The sequence below is a fragment of the Bacidia gigantensis genome, assembly GCF_019456465.1.
Source record: "Bacidia gigantensis strain McMullin 20006 chromosome Unknown contig_304, whole genome shotgun sequence".
Lineage (NCBI taxonomy): Eukaryota > Fungi > Ascomycota > Lecanoromycetes > Lecanorales > Ramalinaceae > Bacidia > Bacidia gigantensis.
In genome coordinates, this window is record NW_025408609.1 from 319028 (window position 1) to 338691 (window position 19664).

At 49.9% G+C, this 19664-nt stretch overlaps 8 protein-coding genes across 8 annotated transcripts; 3 read left to right on the top strand and 5 right to left on the bottom strand.

Annotated features, from left to right (window-relative positions):
* Window positions 1-510: 510 nt before the first annotated feature.
* On the top strand, window positions 511-1116 carry KY384_008726 (uncharacterized protein; the record flags this gene model as incomplete). Its single annotated transcript, XM_044817214.1, has 1 exon — window positions 511-1116. The coding sequence occupies one exon, from the start codon at window positions 511-513 to the stop codon at window positions 1114-1116; it is 606 nt and encodes a 201-aa protein (XP_044665809.1).
* A 558-nt stretch (window positions 1117-1674) lies between these two features.
* KY384_008727 (uncharacterized protein) lies at window positions 1675-2172 on the top strand (the record flags this gene model as incomplete). Its single annotated transcript, XM_044817215.1, has 1 exon — window positions 1675-2172. One exon carries the CDS (start codon window positions 1675-1677, stop codon window positions 2170-2172), a length of 498 nt encoding a protein of 165 aa, XP_044665810.1.
* A 933-nt stretch (window positions 2173-3105) lies between these two features.
* On the top strand, window positions 3106-4809 carry KY384_008728 (uncharacterized protein; the record flags this gene model as incomplete). The annotated part of the gene is made up of 1 exon (XM_044817216.1): window positions 3106-4809. One exon carries the CDS (start codon window positions 3106-3108, stop codon window positions 4807-4809), a length of 1704 nt encoding a protein of 567 aa, XP_044665811.1.
* A 59-nt stretch (window positions 4810-4868) lies between these two features.
* Window positions 4869-7556, bottom strand: KY384_008729 (uncharacterized protein; the record flags this gene model as incomplete). The annotated part of the gene is made up of 1 exon (XM_044817217.1): window positions 4869-7556. The coding sequence occupies one exon, from the start codon at window positions 7554-7556 to the stop codon at window positions 4869-4871; it is 2688 nt and encodes an 895-aa protein (XP_044665812.1).
* A 345-nt stretch (window positions 7557-7901) lies between these two features.
* On the bottom strand, window positions 7902-9378 carry KY384_008730 (uncharacterized protein; the record flags this gene model as incomplete). Its single annotated transcript, XM_044817218.1, has 3 exons — window positions 7902-8269; window positions 8328-8793; window positions 9076-9378. 3 exons carry the CDS (start codon window positions 9376-9378, stop codon window positions 7902-7904), a joined length of 1137 nt encoding a protein of 378 aa, XP_044665813.1.
* Window positions 9379-10017: 639 nt separating this feature from the next.
* On the bottom strand, window positions 10018-11058 carry KY384_008731 (uncharacterized protein; the record flags this gene model as incomplete). The annotated part of the gene is made up of 1 exon (XM_044817219.1): window positions 10018-11058. One exon carries the CDS (start codon window positions 11056-11058, stop codon window positions 10018-10020), a length of 1041 nt encoding a protein of 346 aa, XP_044665814.1.
* Window positions 11059-13727: 2669 nt separating this feature from the next.
* KY384_008732 (uncharacterized protein) lies at window positions 13728-15074 on the bottom strand (the record flags this gene model as incomplete). The annotated part of the gene is made up of 3 exons (XM_044817220.1): window positions 13728-13889; window positions 13995-14626; window positions 14825-15074. The coding sequence occupies 3 exons, from the start codon at window positions 15072-15074 to the stop codon at window positions 13728-13730; spliced, it is 1044 nt and encodes a 347-aa protein (XP_044665815.1).
* Window positions 15075-15708: 634 nt separating this feature from the next.
* Window positions 15709-19056, bottom strand: TEF3 (translational elongation factor EF-1 alpha; the record flags this gene model as incomplete). Its single annotated transcript, XM_044817221.1, has 3 exons — window positions 15709-15948; window positions 16003-18769; window positions 18857-19056. The coding sequence occupies 3 exons, from the start codon at window positions 19054-19056 to the stop codon at window positions 15709-15711; spliced, it is 3207 nt and encodes a 1068-aa protein (XP_044665816.1).
* Window positions 19057-19664: the final 608 nt, after the last annotated feature.

The window sequence follows — 19664 nt, forward strand, 5'->3', positions numbered from 1 at the left end:
GCATCATGGCTGTGGCTCAGTACACGCATACGTGCATAATGAGGCTCATACTCGGTGAACAGCGGGGTCTCTTGCCTCTTGCCGTAAGAACTTGGAATGATGGTCGCAAGTAATTGAGAAACGGGACCGGTGTAGGCAAACTCAGGCCTCTAGTTGGCAAACCTCTGCACTATCGCAGCCGCCTCGCTCAGCAAAGTTTTGGCTGACCGTAAATTGGATATGACAAATGATGCACTGGAAGCCTCTGAGCTTAGCCATGTTTTGTGACACGGTACCCAGTATCTACTTGTGCCTTCAACATGTGCTGATTTCACCTCTCTGCCTGCTTGTCTTTGCCTGCCATGAATTCCGGCACAATTTGAGTCAGGCAGAGATGATGTTCACCGATGGAAGACATCCCAAAATGCATAAAGTCGAGCATTTTTGCTTGCGCTGTCTTTATTCCTTTTTCACATCCAAGAATAGCTAATCTTACAGCATTCACTACAATCCTCAGTCATATTTACTTGCATGCCCTACTACCCTCCCTATTTCAAGGTTCCAGGTGGAGAGTGCTTAACCAATCTTCTCGGATTTAGAGAACTTAACAGGAGGGTCAACGCTCAAGAAGACTTCGAAAAACTCACTGGTGTCCCTTTGATCATGCCTGGCAGGGATATTAGCATCCATAAGGGTCCATATCGTGACTGGAGTGCCGTGAGCATGGACCATTATGGGCGTGATCGTTGCAATCATGGCTACAGTGGGATACCCAACAACCAATATGATCGTGGAGTACGTGATGCGCTACATCGACCCTACGGCTCGAATAGATATTGCGAGGAGGAACTTGAGGCCTACAAAGAAGGGCTCCGACATGCAAAAGAAGCTATACGGACGCTGCAGCAGGAGTTAGATGCTACCAGAGCTAAAGTTCGGAAGAGGGAAAACACGATTGACAACATGCGGTCGCAGCGCCAACGCAACCACATCAATAACCCTGGTTATGACGATGACGACGAATCAGTGGGGAGAAGTTCCAATTTCACCTATGACATGAATGGACATCGAATTCCAAAAAGACGGAACAACCGGCAATATGAACATGCAAATTACGGAGATGACAACTATCCTTGAATTGAACTCGGCTACTTGGTGGCTTGACTCTCATTGTCACGAGTTCAGAGTGTGCAGTCACACGCAAGCTTTCTGGCTCGACTTTCAAATTCATTCTTTTATGCAAGTTGGCGTCGGTACTTCAGGAACACCAGTCAGGCAAGCGGCGACAAAGTAAGATTTGCCGTTTCCATCCCTTTGATATTAGTATTCATTAGATCTTTTGGATGTAGACTGAAGCAATCAGTAATATGCTGCAACTCTGTTGGTTCCATTCATGCGTGTACCTGCATCTAACCGACCCTATTGTTCTGAGCAAACAATTTCCATTTTGAGCAGCTGCACAAAAGCATTGACGGAATCTTGTTTAGGCGCAGACAGAAGTTGTTTGAGTATGTTCTTCATATACTCCCATATCATGGTCTTGTCTGATTCCTGTCCACAATTGTCTTGACTTTAGAATACCCAATCTACGACTTACCCTATCTACGGGCACCTTCCAGCTCTATCAATTCGTACCGGAGCCTTTCTTCTGACTTCACCGCCATCTAAGTCTCACCCAGTCAAGCGAGCCTCACAATGTCACCACCTCGACGCTCTGACCGAGAAGAGATCAGAATAACCTACACGGGCGGGCACTTTCAATTCGAGCGTCGACACCCTGGACATTCCAAAGAAGCTCATGAGACAACGAAGCATTATCACTATCACTCTCCTGCACCTCCCGTCACCTACAACCACACCGGTGATATGCACAACTATCCTACATCTCTCTCCCCCTATTCTTACCACCTTCCCTCCAATGGCTACTCCCTCCCATCCGCTCCCAAGAGTTCAAGACATCCGTATAAATTACTGAACGACCTCCATGAAGCAGACCACGAAGCGGGAAACCAGCGTCGCCAGCGCAAATATGTTGAGAAGCAGCGCTTCGAGGACGCCAGAAAAGACAGAGACAGGGCAGATCGAAGGCTGAAGGAACTAGGTGACGATTATGATGAGCCGTATAGCAGCGCGGAAGAAGATCTAGTTCCGAAACGTCGGCATGAGGGGAGACCCAGGTCGAGATATCACTAGGCATATACCTGAGAAACAGGATATTAAAGATTGGGAGACATGGAAGAGGGTACTTGGATTTCGAGATATTGCAAAGACGCAACGTGAAGAATTTATGTTTGTCGACGCCTGTAACATTATATCACTAAGAATTGAGGCAGTAGGTTTATCGCAGGACTCTCAGACTTTCCTATGATGCCTTTTCTCATATTTACTTATGGAGAATTAATGTCTTTTTTCTCGAACACTGGTGTGATTGAGCTACCTTATCTGATGCCTCACAGCGAAAGGCGAGAGACACGGCAGTATTGAAGGGTGTTGACGAAATCAAATCGCTGTAATTTCAGCGTTCCAAGCATTTTCTGAGGTCATTACCTTTGCGATTTGTGTCTCGTTATGTCACGTCACCGTTCTGATTTAGAATGATTTGGCCTATGTTGAGCCTAGACTACCTTAAATTAATCTATTCTTTTCTCTTCATGACGCAGGAACGGGTTGCCCCTCGATATCCAATGAAGTCGCCAATTACGGAAGGTGAATCCCAACACATAAAATGACCCCGAATTGCTCTAGCAACGGCTAGAGGCAACCATATATAAGACATGTCTTCAACTTCGTCTCTTTTGGGTTTCTCTAAAGCATTTGATTATCTTTTTACTCGGTTGTTGAGAGTCCTTGTCGCCCATTCAGATAGAGGGAGCGCATCGATAATCACTGGCATTGCATACCAACTTACATGGGCTCATCTAGCAAGCTGGAGCTAGCTTCATCAACATGTGCATCGTATATCAGTGCCATCGCTGCTCCCCGGCTTATAAGCGGGATCAATGCCCTTTATTCGGTCTGATGACAGGATGTCCACAAGAAAGCCTTGCACTTCCACTCCCTGGATATACTCAACTTTGTGCACAATGTTGGCATGCACTGAATCAAATGCAGTTTCAACACAGCATCATGGCAGCAAGAGAGCCTGTAGCAATGCAACAAGGTATTCAGCAAGTTCCGCAATTCATGATGCCGCCCACGGCATATACTGGGCCAATGTCTACTAACATGGTCTATTTCAATCCACCTGTGCTTCAGCAACAGCCGTCTATTGGGCCACAGTTTGCCCCAGAGCATCTCAATAAATATCGTCGTCTCAACTCGAAGCCCGCATTCCACCCTCTGCGGGAAGGTTTCAGGCAACATACTGTCGACCAAGGTTTTCGACATAATATTACCCATTATCCTGCACAACCTCCGATGCTTAATTCTCGTCATTCTGAGGATGTAAGGTATGGCGGACATCAATCTCTGCTGCCTGGTAATTATAGACCTCTTCTTGGAATACCAAATGCTGATCAGCAAGTCATGCCTGACCCGCCCCAAACCGGCATGGTACCAGCGTTCCCTTCTCTTGATTACCATCGGCAGAATATCAAACTTGAGCATAGCGACAGTATGCAGCACTTTCCGCCAATTCCAGCCCATGAAGTCCCTGTGCATACGCCAATCGGTCAGACACAGACTCAAGCCCCAGGCTCCAACGGACTTCAAGAACTCATCAAACATCGTATTCAAAACCTCGGTAATATCGACTCTTGCGAAGAAGGCGTTTTAGAGACATTGGAAACGCTTAGGCGAGCAATTCTTAAGCTTAAGAAGTTATACGCCCAGGCACAGATAAACGCCTTACCAGCAACAGCGGATGCAGGTTCCATTCTTCTCGACCCTCAGATCTGGGATATTCACGAACCAGTTGCGATTCCAACAGACAGCCGACGGGAAGTCGCAGGTGGGGAAGCCCGTCGGAACGCTGCTGAAGAGTATTCGACAGCACGCCCGCCACAAGGTGCTTCTCTCAAGCGGTTAAGAACACCAGACCCTGAACCTGAGCGAGCCCAAGTGTCATCTCCAGCCCGCTCCCCACAGGTCTCAAAGCGCTCAGTGACATACTCTGCTCCAAGGACATTCACTTTTGTCACGACCGCACCTTCAAATTCTGGAGCTACTGAGCCTCAAGTCTGGGGACGACCCAACGTACGCTCAATTGACGACCGAACAGCAAAGAAGGATTCGAAAGCTTTGCTGAATCGGTCAACAAAACGATTAGAACCCCAGGGTGGCAATTTCTTATCCTCCAATTCATCAGTGGTGGCGGATGGCTCATTCAAGGAGACCGAAGGAGATACAATGACAATTCAAACCGATATAGAGGACGAGGATCCCGCAAACTTGAACGTCCTTAAATCTCCAGTACAGCTCGCGGCCACGTATCGCCGGGCAGAGGATATCCTCAATAACGTCGACACCGCCCGTCCGATGCTACCATTCAACAGCATATCCCGGCGATCGCAGGAGCAAAATTGGTCGGAGAACGAAGCCGGAGCTCGAACTTACGTCGGAGCTGACGGTGGACAAAAAGAGCCAGACGTAAACACCAACACTCAGGTCGACATTACTAGCGGTACACAAGAAAATCCGATCGTGGTTTCACCATCGGAATGTGGAAGCACCACGCAGCTTCCGCAGAGTCCTCATGCCCAACGCAGATCAGCGACGCGTCATCCATACTCTGACTTCCTGCTCCCACGGGGAGAGGAGCCGCCAAAGCATTTCCAAAAGACGCTGTGGGCTAAGGAGTGGATGCCGGGCAAGGCATGGCAAATTTGGTAGTGTGGAATGCGTGAGGCTGAAAATGAAGTCGATGTGTCTGAAAAGGACGTTGTGCACCACTAGCCAGCCTTCAATTTTTTCAATTTTGCACTCAATAGCTCATACCCTTCCTCGTCTTCCCGTGAATCCTTGGCTCTAGCAAGCACAGATCTCGCTGCACTCCTAGCTTTGAATCTCCAGTCTTTCGCTACGAGTTCGCCCTCGCCCATGCCCGCCTCCCTCTTCTGCTCCCCTAAGCTTTCGTACGCATCAATCAGGTCAATGGTAGATTCTGCAACGTCCTCCCACAGCGCTCTCGACTCCTTTCCCACTGCAGAGTCCCAACCAGGCTTATTGAGCTGACTTCTCCAAGCTTTCTCATAGGCCGTGAGAGCAGCTTGAGGTTTCTGAAGATGAATGGCTAGTTTAGCTGTCAGGAGCCAGAGACGACGGGAGGAGGTAATCAAAGGTGTGATCTTCTTTTGCACGAGATCGATGAACATTTTTTCCAAGCCCTTTCTTGGAGCTGACTCGTTCGTCGCCGATTCAGATGCTGAATTCGTTCCTTGATCCATCCTGATTAGGTCGGCCAGGAGGGCCTCCATCACCGCGACATCAACACACTGCTCACCTTCCTTGGCGCCTAAGAGATCTATGAGTCGGGTTTGAGCAACGATAATGTCACTGTACGGTGGCGGCTCGATCTTGATGGCAATACTGAGCAGGTTCTGCCAGATGCGGAAGGAGTCTCTTTTGAGGATTGCTGCCTGCTTGAGAGCAACGAAAGATTCTCGTGCTCGCTTCTGCCTTTCCTCGCTCGCCATTTCTTGTCCCGCGGAATCGGAAAGTTTCAAAAGTGCAATGGCAAGGTTGCTCCATGATTCTGCGTCTTTGTCGTCGATCTGGATGGCACGGCTGAAGGCGTCGGCGGCTGCTTGCCATGCTTCGAGCTGGAGCCGGACGCAGCCGAGTGCGAACCATGTTCCTTGATTCTGCGGATTGATGGTGAGAGATTGCTCGTAGGCGCGGTCGGCGTTGGTGAAGTCGCCCTTTGCAAGGAACCACTTCCCTAGAGATCGTTGAGCGCGAGCGTATCTCCTGTTGGAGACTTCCCAAGCTCTCTCGTAAAGGGTCTCTGACTTTTCGAGATCGCCGAGAATACAGAAAAGACGTGGAGCATCAGCAGGAAGAACCTGCTTCTCAAGATTGAATGAATCGGAGGTCTCAGGAGACCCAGAGTCCTCTTGGTTGTAAAGTTGCTGACGAATTATTGACTTTGCTTTGTCTTCTCGATCATTGGCTGCCCAGCACAGCGCAACTTCCGCCCACATCTGCAGCCGTTCGTAGATCTCTAGAGCGGTCCGCAGGGCACCAAGAGAAACCCATCGATCCGCCAGCTCAGCTTCAAGCTTCCATCGGGGTGGTGTCGCAAGGACATGGATGTATCTGAGCCGTTCGTGCGCAGGTGCAGATTCCGCAGCATTCGGCCGTGGGAGAAAAGTGCTGGTCGGGTCTCTGTCAGAATTTGTCGTCTCCTGCTCGATGGCCGCATTCGAGGATGCTGTGTCTGCAATGACTTGATCCACCAAAGCCTGTAGTTGCAGTACACCTCGCTCAGCAGTACGTGATCGATACCCTTCAATTCGACTGCGGACGAGAAGTGCTTGCGTGTAGACCTGCCAATTTGAGCTACCCCCAGTGATTACTCTGTCAGCATAGGGAACAGTCTGCTCCCGCGTGAGCTCATCTTGCGGTGACGTGCTTATGATTGAAGATGCAGTGGAAAGCAAAATTGCGCTGTCGAGAGGACCAAGGATAGGCTGTTCGGCAGGGTTCAGTGAGGCTAGAGAGGCAGGTAAATCTTCATCCGCTACTAGTGTATCTGTCTGCTCAGCAGTACTTCTGAATAAAATACCCTCTAGCAAAGTATCATCATTGAGTTGAACCGCTGATGGTACACTTCCGTTGGTTCGGTTAGACGCTAAATCATCCTCATTTCTTTCAAAGTCTGTGTTGGTTTTGGCTAAGACGACTAATTGGCTCAGTTCTTTTACTTGAAATTGAGTCCGCTTTCCCATGCGTCCTGTCAGAGCATATTTGAAATGCCGTTGCCGGGTAGCCCTTTCCAAGTCATTGCGCGCTTTCACATCTTGGCCGTGTAGGATGTGAATGTTCGCTCGTTCGATCAACACTTCTGCACTTACATCTTCCCGAAGTAATTGAATATCTCTGTAGATATCATTTTGCAGGCTTGCAGTTATCTCACTCAGGAGCCGTTGATGCCATGTATTGGCTCGCAACCGCCATCGTAAAAGGTCGTTAGATTGCTCAAGAAAAGGCAAATTCAGGAGATGCTTGGAAAATGCAAAAAGCTCAATGTAAGGAAGTAAGCGGTATACACTTTCGCCATCGACATTCAGATATAATCTCAAGTGGGACTGTAGACTTTCCTTTGTGACTAGTGATGACCCCAATCTGGGATAGAATAGGTCCTCTGGATCCCAGTCAAGCCGTGGCCCGGTCACGTTTGCCTGGAGAAAGCTTTGCAAAGCCAATCTCCCTATGCTAATGATCTCTTCATTCGCATACGCAGAGCCATTTTCTTCATCGAAAAAGCTTTGCGCTTGCGTAAATATTGCATCGGCCCATGAACTTTTGCCGTCAGAAAACCCGACCGCATTTTCACTGGCTGCATCTAGAAGCCTTCGTGTTGTATTGCTTTGCAGAATATTGCTCGAAGAGCCATCTTTAGGTGAGTCTTCTGGCATCTTGACGCTCCTTGCTGTGGGGGTCTGAAAGCCCAAGAAAAGATGGACGATTAGCAATAGATTAGGGTTTCGTCTAAGCCGGCGCTAAGGCACGGGGCGCTAAGCCTATCTTGCCGTAGCCTTCGTCTGACCCTGCACTTTCAGGGGCAAAAATAATTGAGGGAGTGAAGTGACTGTCAGACGAGGTGATGCGGTAAGGGTACAACAAGAAAGTTGATATTCTCGAGTAAGGTTGGATGTAGTGAAAATGTACACATATCTACATAAGATATAAGATGGGCTACCTATATACAATTTCTTAAAGATGGTCGTCACCCAATTTTCCTAAATTAGGACCAAAAATTTTCATTGCGTCGGACCCTTCGTGCCCGAATTACTTCGCACTTCTTCGACCTCACTCGCGCCATACTCGACATCATGCCGTACAGTAGGCTCTCCGGGGTTCGAGAGATTCGTACCACGGAAGCCTCGGCGGGGATCACAGTCAATCGCTGGCTTCTCGTGGGATTGTCGCTTGTAGTGATCAGAGCGCTTCGCACGTACATGCCCGTTTCGGTCAAACGAACGGTCTGGAGAGCCTTCATCCGAGAGAGCTGCCCACGAAAGTTTCTTCGCGGTCTTACTGGCTAGGATACTCAAGACGGGCAGGTTGGCCGTCATGATTCCAAGGGTCAATTCGGCAAGGGAGTATTTGACTGATAGGGTCGCCGAATCTTTTTGAGATTAGCAGCTGTGAGGTACTCGGAAGGGCAGGGAATCAGCTTCGCTTACAGGTAAGATCAAACCCTGTTTGCTTCGCCATGGCCTGCACAATCGTCCTCGCAAGCGCAAGTCCTACATTCGCGAAGCCGACAACGCCAGCTACACAGACCTTGGACTTGGTCGACCAACTCATCTGGACCCGCCAAAGCATCACGAACGGCACCAGCAACAACAGACAATCCGAGAAGATATGCCACACGTTGAATCCGATAACAAGATCGAGAATTGGCATACAATCGGGCGCCTTGTTACGGCGACCAATTTCGCGAACGTTGTTGTAGATGGGAGGATTGCATTCGAAGACTGTTATGAAGAGGGAGATGGTGGCGCATACAGTGAGGAAGGCAATGAGTATGCGGTGGAAATTCGCCCAGGCTCGTGACGTGAAGGAGGTGAGCCGCATATAGAAGAGAACGATTGAGATTTTGATCACGGCCAGAGCGATGTAGAAGAGTGCAAAGGCTGGAGTGGACACCTTTGCATAGTAAACGGCTTTGTTACCTCCACATGAATTGGGAAGCAACCTACGTTTTGATGATTCGCTAGCTCCCAATACGTGACGTCGTATACGTGCTTTCCGGCGCCAGCGTTTACTACCTTGTATAATATCAAGATAGGTGTACAGAGCGACGTGAGCTTTCGTTGAAGAAGCGTCAGCATTTGGGTAGAGTATTTCAAGAGGTTCAAGAAGAACAGTACCGATGACTCTGGCAACTGTTCATAGAAACACGAATGACAGGTAGAAGAGCATACTCACGAGACCCAAGATAATCGCCCAGTCATCACCACCAAACGCAAGACTTCGATTCGCAAGCCTTATCGCCAGCCTCGTTACGGTAAAGAGAAGCATCAGTACTAAACTGACAGCAGCACCTGCGGCTATGCTATTTGTATCCGAATCATGAGGTGTTCCAGGTGGAGGTGGTTTCAGAGCGACCTTCAGTCCCTTCGAGGGGTCGGCCTTGTCCATCTTGAACAGGACTTGCCACTCGTGAACGATAGCTTTGTCGTCTGCGGTGAGTGGTGGCTGGCCAACGAGGGCTGAGATTGGACCAGACATTATTACTGGCTGATATTTTGGTTTGAGTGGTTGAGTGTCCGTACGTGCGTGTCAAAATCTCGACTTCTATGCTATCGAAACCACCCCAGTCTTCGGTCACGCGACCAAAGCCTCTCTGAAGATCTTTGATTTAGTCCCCCGGATATGGAGCTGTTGATTGCTTCCACCGCAATGTACTATTGAGGTTTGAGTCCCGGTATGCTGTCGAGCAGAGAGGGTGCTGGCACAAGTAGAATTGCAATTCGTTGCTGTCCGCATGAAAGAGGACGAGTCTCAAAGTGCGACGGGGTGGATATTGTGGGGTAACTGAAGACATGCTTCTAAATCCGCGGTGGTAGATCCAAAGCCAAGTGTACCTTACCTTAGTGAACCAAGATCTGCAGTTCCTTAAGATTGAATTGAGTAATAGCGTCTATAGCGTCTATAGCGTTGAACAGCGGGGGCAGCTGGCGTCGAGACGGGAGGCGGGTCGCTCTGGTAGGCGTAAGATCAACGTCTCGGGCTATTCTTTGAAGGGTGCGCAACTGCCCTGATGAACCTTCCTGCATGATTCGATCTGTGCTAGATGCTGACCTGCTTCAGGGCTCAATAATGCACAAATCATGGGAGTAATGCCGCGCCTTCAGAGAGTCGCATCAACTAACTCAACCGAAGGGGGTTCACAAGGCTTCTCATGTTGTCACGCGCTTTGTCAGACATTCCTATCTCTTCGATACCCTCAACCTCTCTCTTCTCGAAGACCAGAGTGACAACATAATATGTCAATCTGGCGTCGCCCGTGTTTGTACACTCTGGCTCTCCATCCTCGACCGTGAAGTCCACCCCGTGCTCCTCCAGTCTCCTTCTTGCAGCTATAGGGTCAATGTTCACATGAGTCCCACCTGATTGCCTCTCTCCCCACCATCCTTGCTTCCTCGTCTTTTCTTTCTGCAAGACCAATTTCTTCTTCTGCATCCCTTTTTCAGTACGCAACGGAAAGCGCCACCCTTCCGCCCTTTCCACAATCTCGTCCAGTTCGGCCGTCTTTCCCTCCACCGTCTCCAACTCTAGTTCAAAAATACGCAGGCTGCTGGAAGGCTTGAATGCATCGCCCCAGCTACCCTCCTGAAAAGGGTCTTGGGGCTGCGTGTACGGCACTCTTGCTGTACCCTGCTGCTTCGGATCGAGTCTTAGCATCGCAGAAGACTCCCACGACCACCAATCCCCATGGCGGAGAGTGATACGCAGATGTACGACGTGAGGAGAACGCACGATGAAGTCCGCAGGCGCCCAGTGCACGCTACCACGGCCCCATTGCTCAAGCCAGTACTGCTGTGTGAAGAGGTGAAAGGAGGGACATTTCGCCGGTGGTTGTGCGAAGGCCGCTTTGGCCTTGTTAGGCTCATCTGGCTGCCGATGGAACCAACGGACATGCGTGTAATTATGAACGGGCAAGTGTGACGTCTCAGCGTGGACGCGTTTACAGGTTCGAAGGAGAGATACAGCGAGACCTGTGGGTCGGAAACGGAAGTTGGGCCGGTAGTAATATTCTGTTGGTCCATATGGCCGGCTTTTGTCAACGGACGGAGTCAAAGCGAAAACGAACACGCGATTGCGAAGCTCGGGTGGAAGTTTGACGAAGAGAGGGCATGAGGTCTGTAAGTCCACTGACGACTGTGGGCAAGAAGAGTGAAAAGTCATGGCACGTGTGAGTGGAGCAATGATTTCTGTCTGAATGAAAGCAATCATTGAAGGACGACTTTGCGTAAGAACACAGGGAGACGGTATGATTTTGTACCTTTCTTAACAAAAGAGATGTGGGGTGGGAAACGGAGGATTCCTTCTGCAGCAACGGGTTGCTGCCTAGAGGCTATTGAATCGAGCAAGATCAGCGATCCAAACCAGGGCCGTGCCTAGTACCTCTATCAGTTTGTCGGAGGCCGATTCGCGCGGCTCGAAAGGGTATCCTACTGACTTGGAGCCTATCTATGATAATCAAGGTATGTCGTTCATGTATTCATGATCGATGGAAGGAGCTCGAGGAAGGTATTTCCAAGCTTCCAGGGTGTTGATGGAAATTCCTGACAATGCCCTGTGTCCTTGATGAGGGCCCGCTAAAAGCGGATGCTCTAAGGTTAGGGCGGGGCATTCCGGGGGTGGTACCATAAGGTATGACGCCTGTGACGCTGCCAAGATGCCAGACGTCTTGTCTGTCAGCAGGCTTGCCAACGCTACCATTGTTAAGACCTCTACGAAATGATTGATCGCGACATCTACAAGCATGATGTTGACTTTGCAGCTCTGGCATTGCGCTTTCCTGAATTTAACAAGCAGTGCGTCGGAGCAATTCCGCGACTCGAATGAAGATTGACGAGTGATCCGCAGTCTCAGAACGAACGGGCAGCTTGACTTTAGCAATCCGGAAGCAATTCAGTGAGCTCTTTTCCCTGAAGGCAACTTGTGCGACTAATTATGAACAGGGCATTGACGAAGAGCCTGCTCAAACGAGACTTTGGACTTGAAATCGAGCTACCAAGTGATCGGCTATGTCCACCTGTACGCGAAGCTCGCAAGCAAATGTGACATTAAGCTCAGGAGAATGTTAGGTGCCGAACAGGTAGGGGCCTTATTTTTATCGATTTCAAAAGTCGCTGAGAGACCTAGATTCAATTATGTATCATGGATTCAGGACCTGATCGACTCCACGGGCAAAACGTTCCAAGAGAAGTATGATGAAGATAGAGAAGTCATTGGCTTGGATATGTACGATCTATAATATCTCTGATGACTTTGCATGGGGCTGAGTGATGTAGAGGGACTGGCTCAAGCAGCATCTATGCTTTGTTAGGCTGCGCGACGAGACCAAAGTGGAAATTTGCTGTAACAGGTGAAATGCTCGCCATGCTGTTGTTTCCTGGCCGGCGGTGACTGACCGATCACAGACATTGATCCGAAGAATATGAGCTGCGCAAAACAAAATATACTTAAGAATAATCTCAAGTCTCGTGTCTATCCATTGCAGACAACGCAAGCTGAACCTCTGATTCAGCTCAGTCGCATAGGCTTGTCCACGTCAGTATCTCGAGGCCTTTACTGAATTAAGCTAATACTTCTCTAGCATCGATTTCTCAATGTGCAATCCTCCTTTCTACTCCTCGGCGGACGAACTCCTCGCTTCCGCGTCAACCAAGTCACGCCCTCCCCATTCAGCTTGTACAGGTGCAGACATTGAAATGGTCACTGAAGGTGGCGAGGTCGCTTTTGTAACCCGTATGATAGAGGAGAGTAAAAAGCTTCGGGAGCAATGTCAATGGTATACGAGTATGCTCGGTAAAGCAAGCAGTGTCGAGGCCATAATCCACAGAATCAGAAATGCTGGGGTTGAAAATTGGGCGGTCAAAGATCTTGTACAAGGTAGCAAAACTAAGAGATGGGTGGTAGGGTGGAGCTGGAGTAGCCTTCGACCGAGCGAGGTGAATATATCTGCACATCCCTGTGGGCCTTTGCTGAATTGGTGCAGGCCGTCGCACGCGCTACTAATACACTGCCGAAACATTTACTTCCCTTCCCTTCGGAGTTTGAATTCCACCTAATCGATATTAGTATCACGGTTGCTTCGCAAACATTAGACGACACTATGAAAGGACTAGAGCTGCGCTGGGTTTACAAGCCCGCTATGGCCACTGGTGTCGCAGTCGTCGGAAGTAATGTCTGGTCTAGAGCAGCAAGAAGGAAGCGTGAACGAGGACTGTCTCCTACAGAGGATGATCAAAACCCAGCCCAGCCTGCCTTGATAGTCAAGATCAGCGTAAGTGCTGGGCAAGGCGAGGGTCCATCCGTGAAGGTCCGTTGGCTGGTGGGACGGGAAGTCGTGCTTTTTGAGAGCTTCTGCGGTATGCTGAAACGGCAAATGACAATGCGTGACTCGTGATGGACCCAGACACGTGAAGTAAGCAAGTAAGCTTCCCGTGGCATCAGTATCTACGCTACTGAAAGGACACCGCCAGCATCCGGCTAGAACAGCTCAATAGCACTCTCCACTGGTGCGCTTGCTTGAGCTACATCATGAGATTCCGGACAGAAAATCTGCTGTTTTTGACCGAGAGACACGCTCAGCCTCATAATGTCCGGTTCTTGCGTATCTCATGAGGCCTTGGGGCTCCGATTAGCTTACATAGAGACAAACAAAGTCTTATTCAAAGTCCTCTACGATTTGGCCGATGATATTAGCATTCCAATACTTGGCTTCGACTTGTCACTTGAAACCCTATGTGATAGCGTTCTTTGGCGGTTCTTCCATCCTAAATCCATCAGAGGGTAGAAAACGGACTGGAAACCCATGCCTTCTAGACTCAGAGAGCATCATACCCCTATTTCCCCTGCAAATGCTTCACGTTGTCCCCCACCGTCTCCTCCAGACTCGTCCAACCCTCCCCGTTCTTCAAAACCTTCACCAATACCTCACTCCGCTTACTATCCACCTCACTAACGTCCCTACCTTCGCCCTCCGGATCTTTCTCGAACTCCTTCCCCTAGAAACCGAATCGCGTTAGCACCGCACCATTCTTTCTCCATTCCATTTCCCAAAGAGAACCACGACTCCCGAAAAGAAAAGCAAAAAGGGAAAAGAAGCTCACCGGCTCTAACTTCCTCAGATACCCCAAAATCTCCGTCTGCGAGAACGGCTTCGCATACCCCAACAGCCTCTCCCCCTCCACGCCCGGCACAATCAGCGCCGCAACATGCAACCTCGCCACATCCTTCACATTAACATAATACTGCGGCGGAAGAAAACTCCACGTCCCCTTCTTCCCCGTATACAAGCTCGTGACCAACCCCGAGGTGCTGCCATCCTGGTGCTCCGGCGCCAGAACCTCGCCGAGGACGGTATTAGGGCAGATGACATTGATCGCATACTTGGGTTTCTGCTCGGCGACGAATTTCTCGATCGCGTGCTCCGCGGAGACCTTGCTAGCGGCGTAGGCGAGGAAGGATTGCATGAAGTTATTGGGGTCGTAGGGTTTTGGGGCGGCGTAGGCGGCGGCGATGATGCCGTCGTTGAAGATGGAGGCGTTGACGGGGAAGACTTTGTTTGGCTCGGGGAAAGCGATGGCGACGGAGGAGGAGGTGAAGACCACGCGTTTGATGGCGGGGATGGAGAGCGCCGCGGTGAGGAGGGAGGTTGCTATCGCGACTGTGTTGGGGACTGTGACGTCTGGGTCTGGGGAGAAGGATGTGTCGCCTACGGTGTGGATTACGCCCGTGACGTCTGGAGCTGGGGTATTAGTGGAGGGGGAAAAGGGCGAGGGGATGGGTGGCTTGGGAGTTTTGCAAATAGTGGTGTATGGACAGGTAGCAGGTAGTCAGGGAAGAGAAGAGTGACGGGACGGAGGAGGGGGCAATGGGGAAATTGGTAGAAGGGTAAACTTGGTGATGGAAAGGGGTTTGGAGGGAGGATGGAAATTACCTTTGAGGGCCTCAGTGTAGCCTTCAGGCTTCATGTAATCCGCAATGCCAATGAGTTCGAATTTGCCATCACCGTGGCGTTTGCTGTACAATTCATTCAGGAAGCTGCTCTTGGCGGCGTTGCGGACGCTGCCTCTGACGCGGTAGCCGCGTTCGAGGAGCTGGTCGACGATGTGGCTGGCGATGTAGCCGCTGGCACCAGTGACAAGGACGAGGGAGTTGGACGGGAGGATTAAGTCAGTTGGAGCCATTATGGAGTTTGTGGTGTACCAAACATTCAAATTATCTTGTCTAGGACGAGTGGTTGAAGTCGGGTTATGTATGAAGGACGTAGAGGCTCTCGGACCCTTTTCGACGTTAATGGGTAATGATTAATTATCGTCAATGAATCCGGGTCATCATTGACCGATCCAGCAGAGGAGACGGACAAATTTAAGCCGCAGTCGTCGCTGCATAAGGTAGAATCAGTCTTGGGATCGCTTATGTAAGTCCAGAACATTGGGGCGCGGATTTGTAAGTCGATGTTGGTGCAGGGAAAGAAACCTTGATTATGTGATCACACACTAAGGTATCTTGAGGACTGGCTGCAAGAAAAATGGTTGACCTTGGGATAGGCCCATTCGCCTATCAATCGTCAGCTTGGTAGGCAGTAGCAACACTTGGCTCCGGGAGTGAAGGGCAGACTGAAATGCATTGCATATTCTATCGTCTAAGTTCTATTGCCAACAAGATGATGCAGGACCTCTGCATGAGATGTCCCACATCGAGCGTAAAGATACCTCAACGCTGACCATACCCCCTTCATCAGATCATCGCTTTTCGAAAGGTGTACCCGAGCGCCGAAAGATGTCGTGTATATCACTTGAGATCTTGGTTCTAACTGGCCTAGTCTTCGTCTGAAAAGACTTCGATGCCCGCCTTCCGCTTGGCCATACGATCCTTCTTCTTTTTGCGGAGCTCGCTCGACGTGAGCTTGGCCTTCTTCTTCGTGCTGTCGATCTTGTTGCCCATGGCATCGAAGCGTTCTTCCTCTTCAGTCTCACCCTTTAAGCGTGGGCCAGCGCCTTGGCCTTGGACCCAGTTGTGGCCAGATGGTGTCATTTTACCGTCCATAACGGCCCAGACCTGCAAATTATGTTAGTTGTTTTAGAACATGAGATGTGGTGAAGGGAGACTTGCCTCTTCCGTTAGATTTTGTGTGAATTCAGATGAATGGGTGATGATGATGACACCGCCCTCAAATGCCTTGAGGGCCTTGGACAATGCACCCAAGGAATCGCGATCGAGGTAGTTGGTGGGCTCGTCAAGAACGATTAGATGAGGCCTCTGCCATGAGCATGCTGCTAGCACGACCTTGACACGCTGACCGCCTGACAAGCCACGCATCCGGGAGTGCGAGACCAGCTCAGCATCCAGTCCGAAGTAGGCACAATGTTGTTCAATCTCCCTTCGTACTAGAGGCCGGAATTGACCGCTCGCCAACGCCTCCTTCTGGTCGACGTCAGCAACTGCTTTGGTGTGGGAGACGATGATCTCGCTACGTGGGATCCAAGCGTTGTCAGCTGTCATCATTTGAATCCATTTCTCATTCTTCTGGCCAACATTTTCTCCGAGCATGAATGAGCATTCATACTCATAAGAGTTTTTGAATTTCCTTCGCGAGAGCACGCTAGTCACTCGTCGTTGTGAGCCGTCGATCTTATATATTTTCTTCTCTGCTTCCTTGTCTTCATCAGTGACTATCTTGTTGGCCCGATCCATAGTCTCGCGATCCTCGCCAGTTTGGAACCGCCATTGTATGTATTCAGACGGGGTGCTGTCAAGATGATGATCGATGTGGGCGAAAGCGTGCTGCTTGATGTAGGCTATCCGGATATTTTCGTGCGTATATACGTCACCAGTCGTAGGCAGGAGCTCACCAGTCAGGACGTTGATCAAGGTCGATTTGCCAGCACCATTTGGGCCAATGACAGCGATACGGGAGCCCAGAGAACATTGGAATGTGATGTCTGAAACCTGAGGCTTGGATGTACCAGGGTATTGAAACGTCATGTTGCTGACGCGGACGATAGCCTTTGCCTTTGTCTTAACACCTTCCAGAAACCCTGGCTCAGGGAACTTAAACTCGATCTCCGACGCACTGAGCTCATTATATGATTTCGCAGATGGGACTTTCTTGATGAACCCGTCCAGATTCCCTCGGTATCGGTGAAGCTTGAAGCGCTCATAATGAATGACGTGTTGAATGACGTGGTTTAAGAATTTGCTATCGTGCGAAACGATGATCGAAGTGCAAGGAGAATTAGTAAGATATTCCTCAAGCCACTTTACGTTCTTCACGTCCAAGTGGTTTGTGGGCTCGTCGAGAAGCAGAATATCTGGTGCCTCGAATACGGCACGAGCCAAAGCCAGCTTCATCTTCCAGCCCCCGGAAAGAGAGGTGATAGGTCCTTCAAATTGCTCTCTGAAAAACCCAAACTCCTCCAATCTAGCTTCAACTTCATTTTTCTCGAGTGTAATACCGACATCAGCCAATTTCTTGACAGTCCAGCCAATGACCGTTTGTTCCGTATCCGCAGAATCAAGGTCATGCTCAACGAAGACAGTCTTGACTTCACTCTGCTTGGGGAACCCCTCAACCTGTTCATTGTTGATAGCGCGCATAAGAGTTGACTTGCCGGAACCATTGGGGCCCAGGAGGCCATATCTCTGGCCCCGCTTGAGGCGTAGATGGGTCTGGTTGAGTAGAATCTTTGCGCCGTAGGCAAGATTGAAAGTGCAGTTGCAAAGGTCCTCGCCTTCTTCCTCATCTTCTTCAGACTCTTCTTCGTCAACGGCACCGGGGGAAGCACGCTTTCGCAGAGCGTCTGCAGTGCCTTTCGCATCTGTCTCTCCAACGATGGCCGTAATGTAGGGGAGTGTGTTGTCCACCCAGCTGGTAGAATCGTTTTCTTTCTCATCAATAAGCTGGCCGGAGATGGCGGAAATATATTCGATGACCGGAACAAATTTGGTCGCGGCATCTTTGTGTGAAGGCTCAAGAATCTGCTTCAAGATGGCAGAGACGGTTGATATGTCACCAGCGTGTGAGACTTCTGGGATTTTCCCATCCTTCACATTTCCAACACGAACTAGAGTCTCAAGACCTTGTTTTGTCTTCTCACGCGCTTCAGGATCTGCCATATTATCAAAGTTCTTTTGCAGAGCGGGCATCAGCTTTGGTAGGAAAGATGCAACAATGTTAGGATCCTCCACAAGTTTGCACATGTTGTCGACAATCACGGCAGCCTTTCTCTTGATCGCTGTTTCGCGCTCGTTGAGTCCACGCTCTAGGAGAGGGACCATAATAGCGAGGGTTGGTTCATGAACATCGGTGACGAAGGTAGTCGCACCAAGCAAATGTACAGTCTCAGGCACGTTCTCGGGCTTGGCTATGCACTTAATGAGTTCGGGAATGAAACGCTCGATATCTTTGTTGCTGATCAAGTTGCAGATTTTCTCCATAGTGCCATAGGCGGCCTTCTTTACTTCGGCTTTAGTGTCCCACATGGCTTCCGAAACTACTGGAAGTAGGTCTGGAACGCGCAGTGCTAGCTGAGTGGGAGCACTTTCGACGAGGGTCTCGATACACTGTAGGCAGGTCATCTTTTCTTGCCACTTCTGAGCTGTCCTGAGGGAGTTGTTTATTATGGGAATGAGAGCCTTGATAGCATTGGCGTTGATCGCTTTTGCGATTGCGACTGCTGCACTCTGTGCTTGCGTCTTCACTGGAGTCATCTTGTCACCAACGGCTGAGAGAGTGGGTGCCATAAGCACGACCAGATATGGCTCGACATTGGGTGAGACCGTAGAGTGCTGTGCTATGGCTTGTATGGTGGAGAGACCTCTTTCTCGGGCCCCAGCATCTTTCTTGTTTGCGAGCTGCTTTTTCAGGCCTTCGACAGTCCTGCCATGATTCGTCAGTACTGGTGTTCTCCAAAGCGCCTCCCTTGATTTCGCAACGATGACAATCACATATGAATGTGAGGCTCACCTTGTGGGCGCATCTGCTTCTTCAATGTTGCCATTGATGAAGGAAGCGATGTTACCAGCGGCCTCGCTTGTCTGGTCTGCGGTTTTGGAAATGGAGAGTTTGGCGAGAAGTTCGTCGAGCACTTTTGCTGACTTCTGATTTTCGCTCTTTTGTGTAGCCGCGTTCGTAGGTGCGGCGTCCATTATATCGGCTGAGGGCATAGTGAGAACGTCCTGATACTTTGATGCTGATAGTACTCAACGTAGTTGCATCGAATGCTGACAAAATATGAAGGGATCTGCGACAACAAAGAAAAGTCCGTGGACCACAGCCTATACTCTATTTTGGCGCTGGGTCTACGATCTATTCACAGAAAGACCGCTGTCTATTGACACAAGTCTATGAAGCTGCCGTAAAGGAGAGGAGTGGAGAGGAGTAGGAGAATTTAGAGGCGCCGAGTTTGAGTGTGCGGATTTTCTTTTCGGTGGCTGTGGGCTGAGAAATTTTTATTGACGCTAAGTCTTTTGGTGACGGCAGAGTTCCAGATGAGTCCTAGCGTGATGGTCCTCGGGCCAATCCTTGAAAATCCTACGGCTGGACGACTGATAAGGATGCGACAAGTCAGCAACTTACATGTGGAAAGTGCAGGGGAGTCTCATCTCTCCGCATGGAAGATCAGACCATAGGCTGACACGCTCGCATTGAATGGTACTGTATAGCCTCGACGCAGAGCAGAGCCTCCTCTCAGAATGCCTACCCCCTGGTGCCTCTCTGATGCTTCCTTAAACAAAATACTGATTTGGAACGCCCGCTTAGCTTTCCTCCGTGC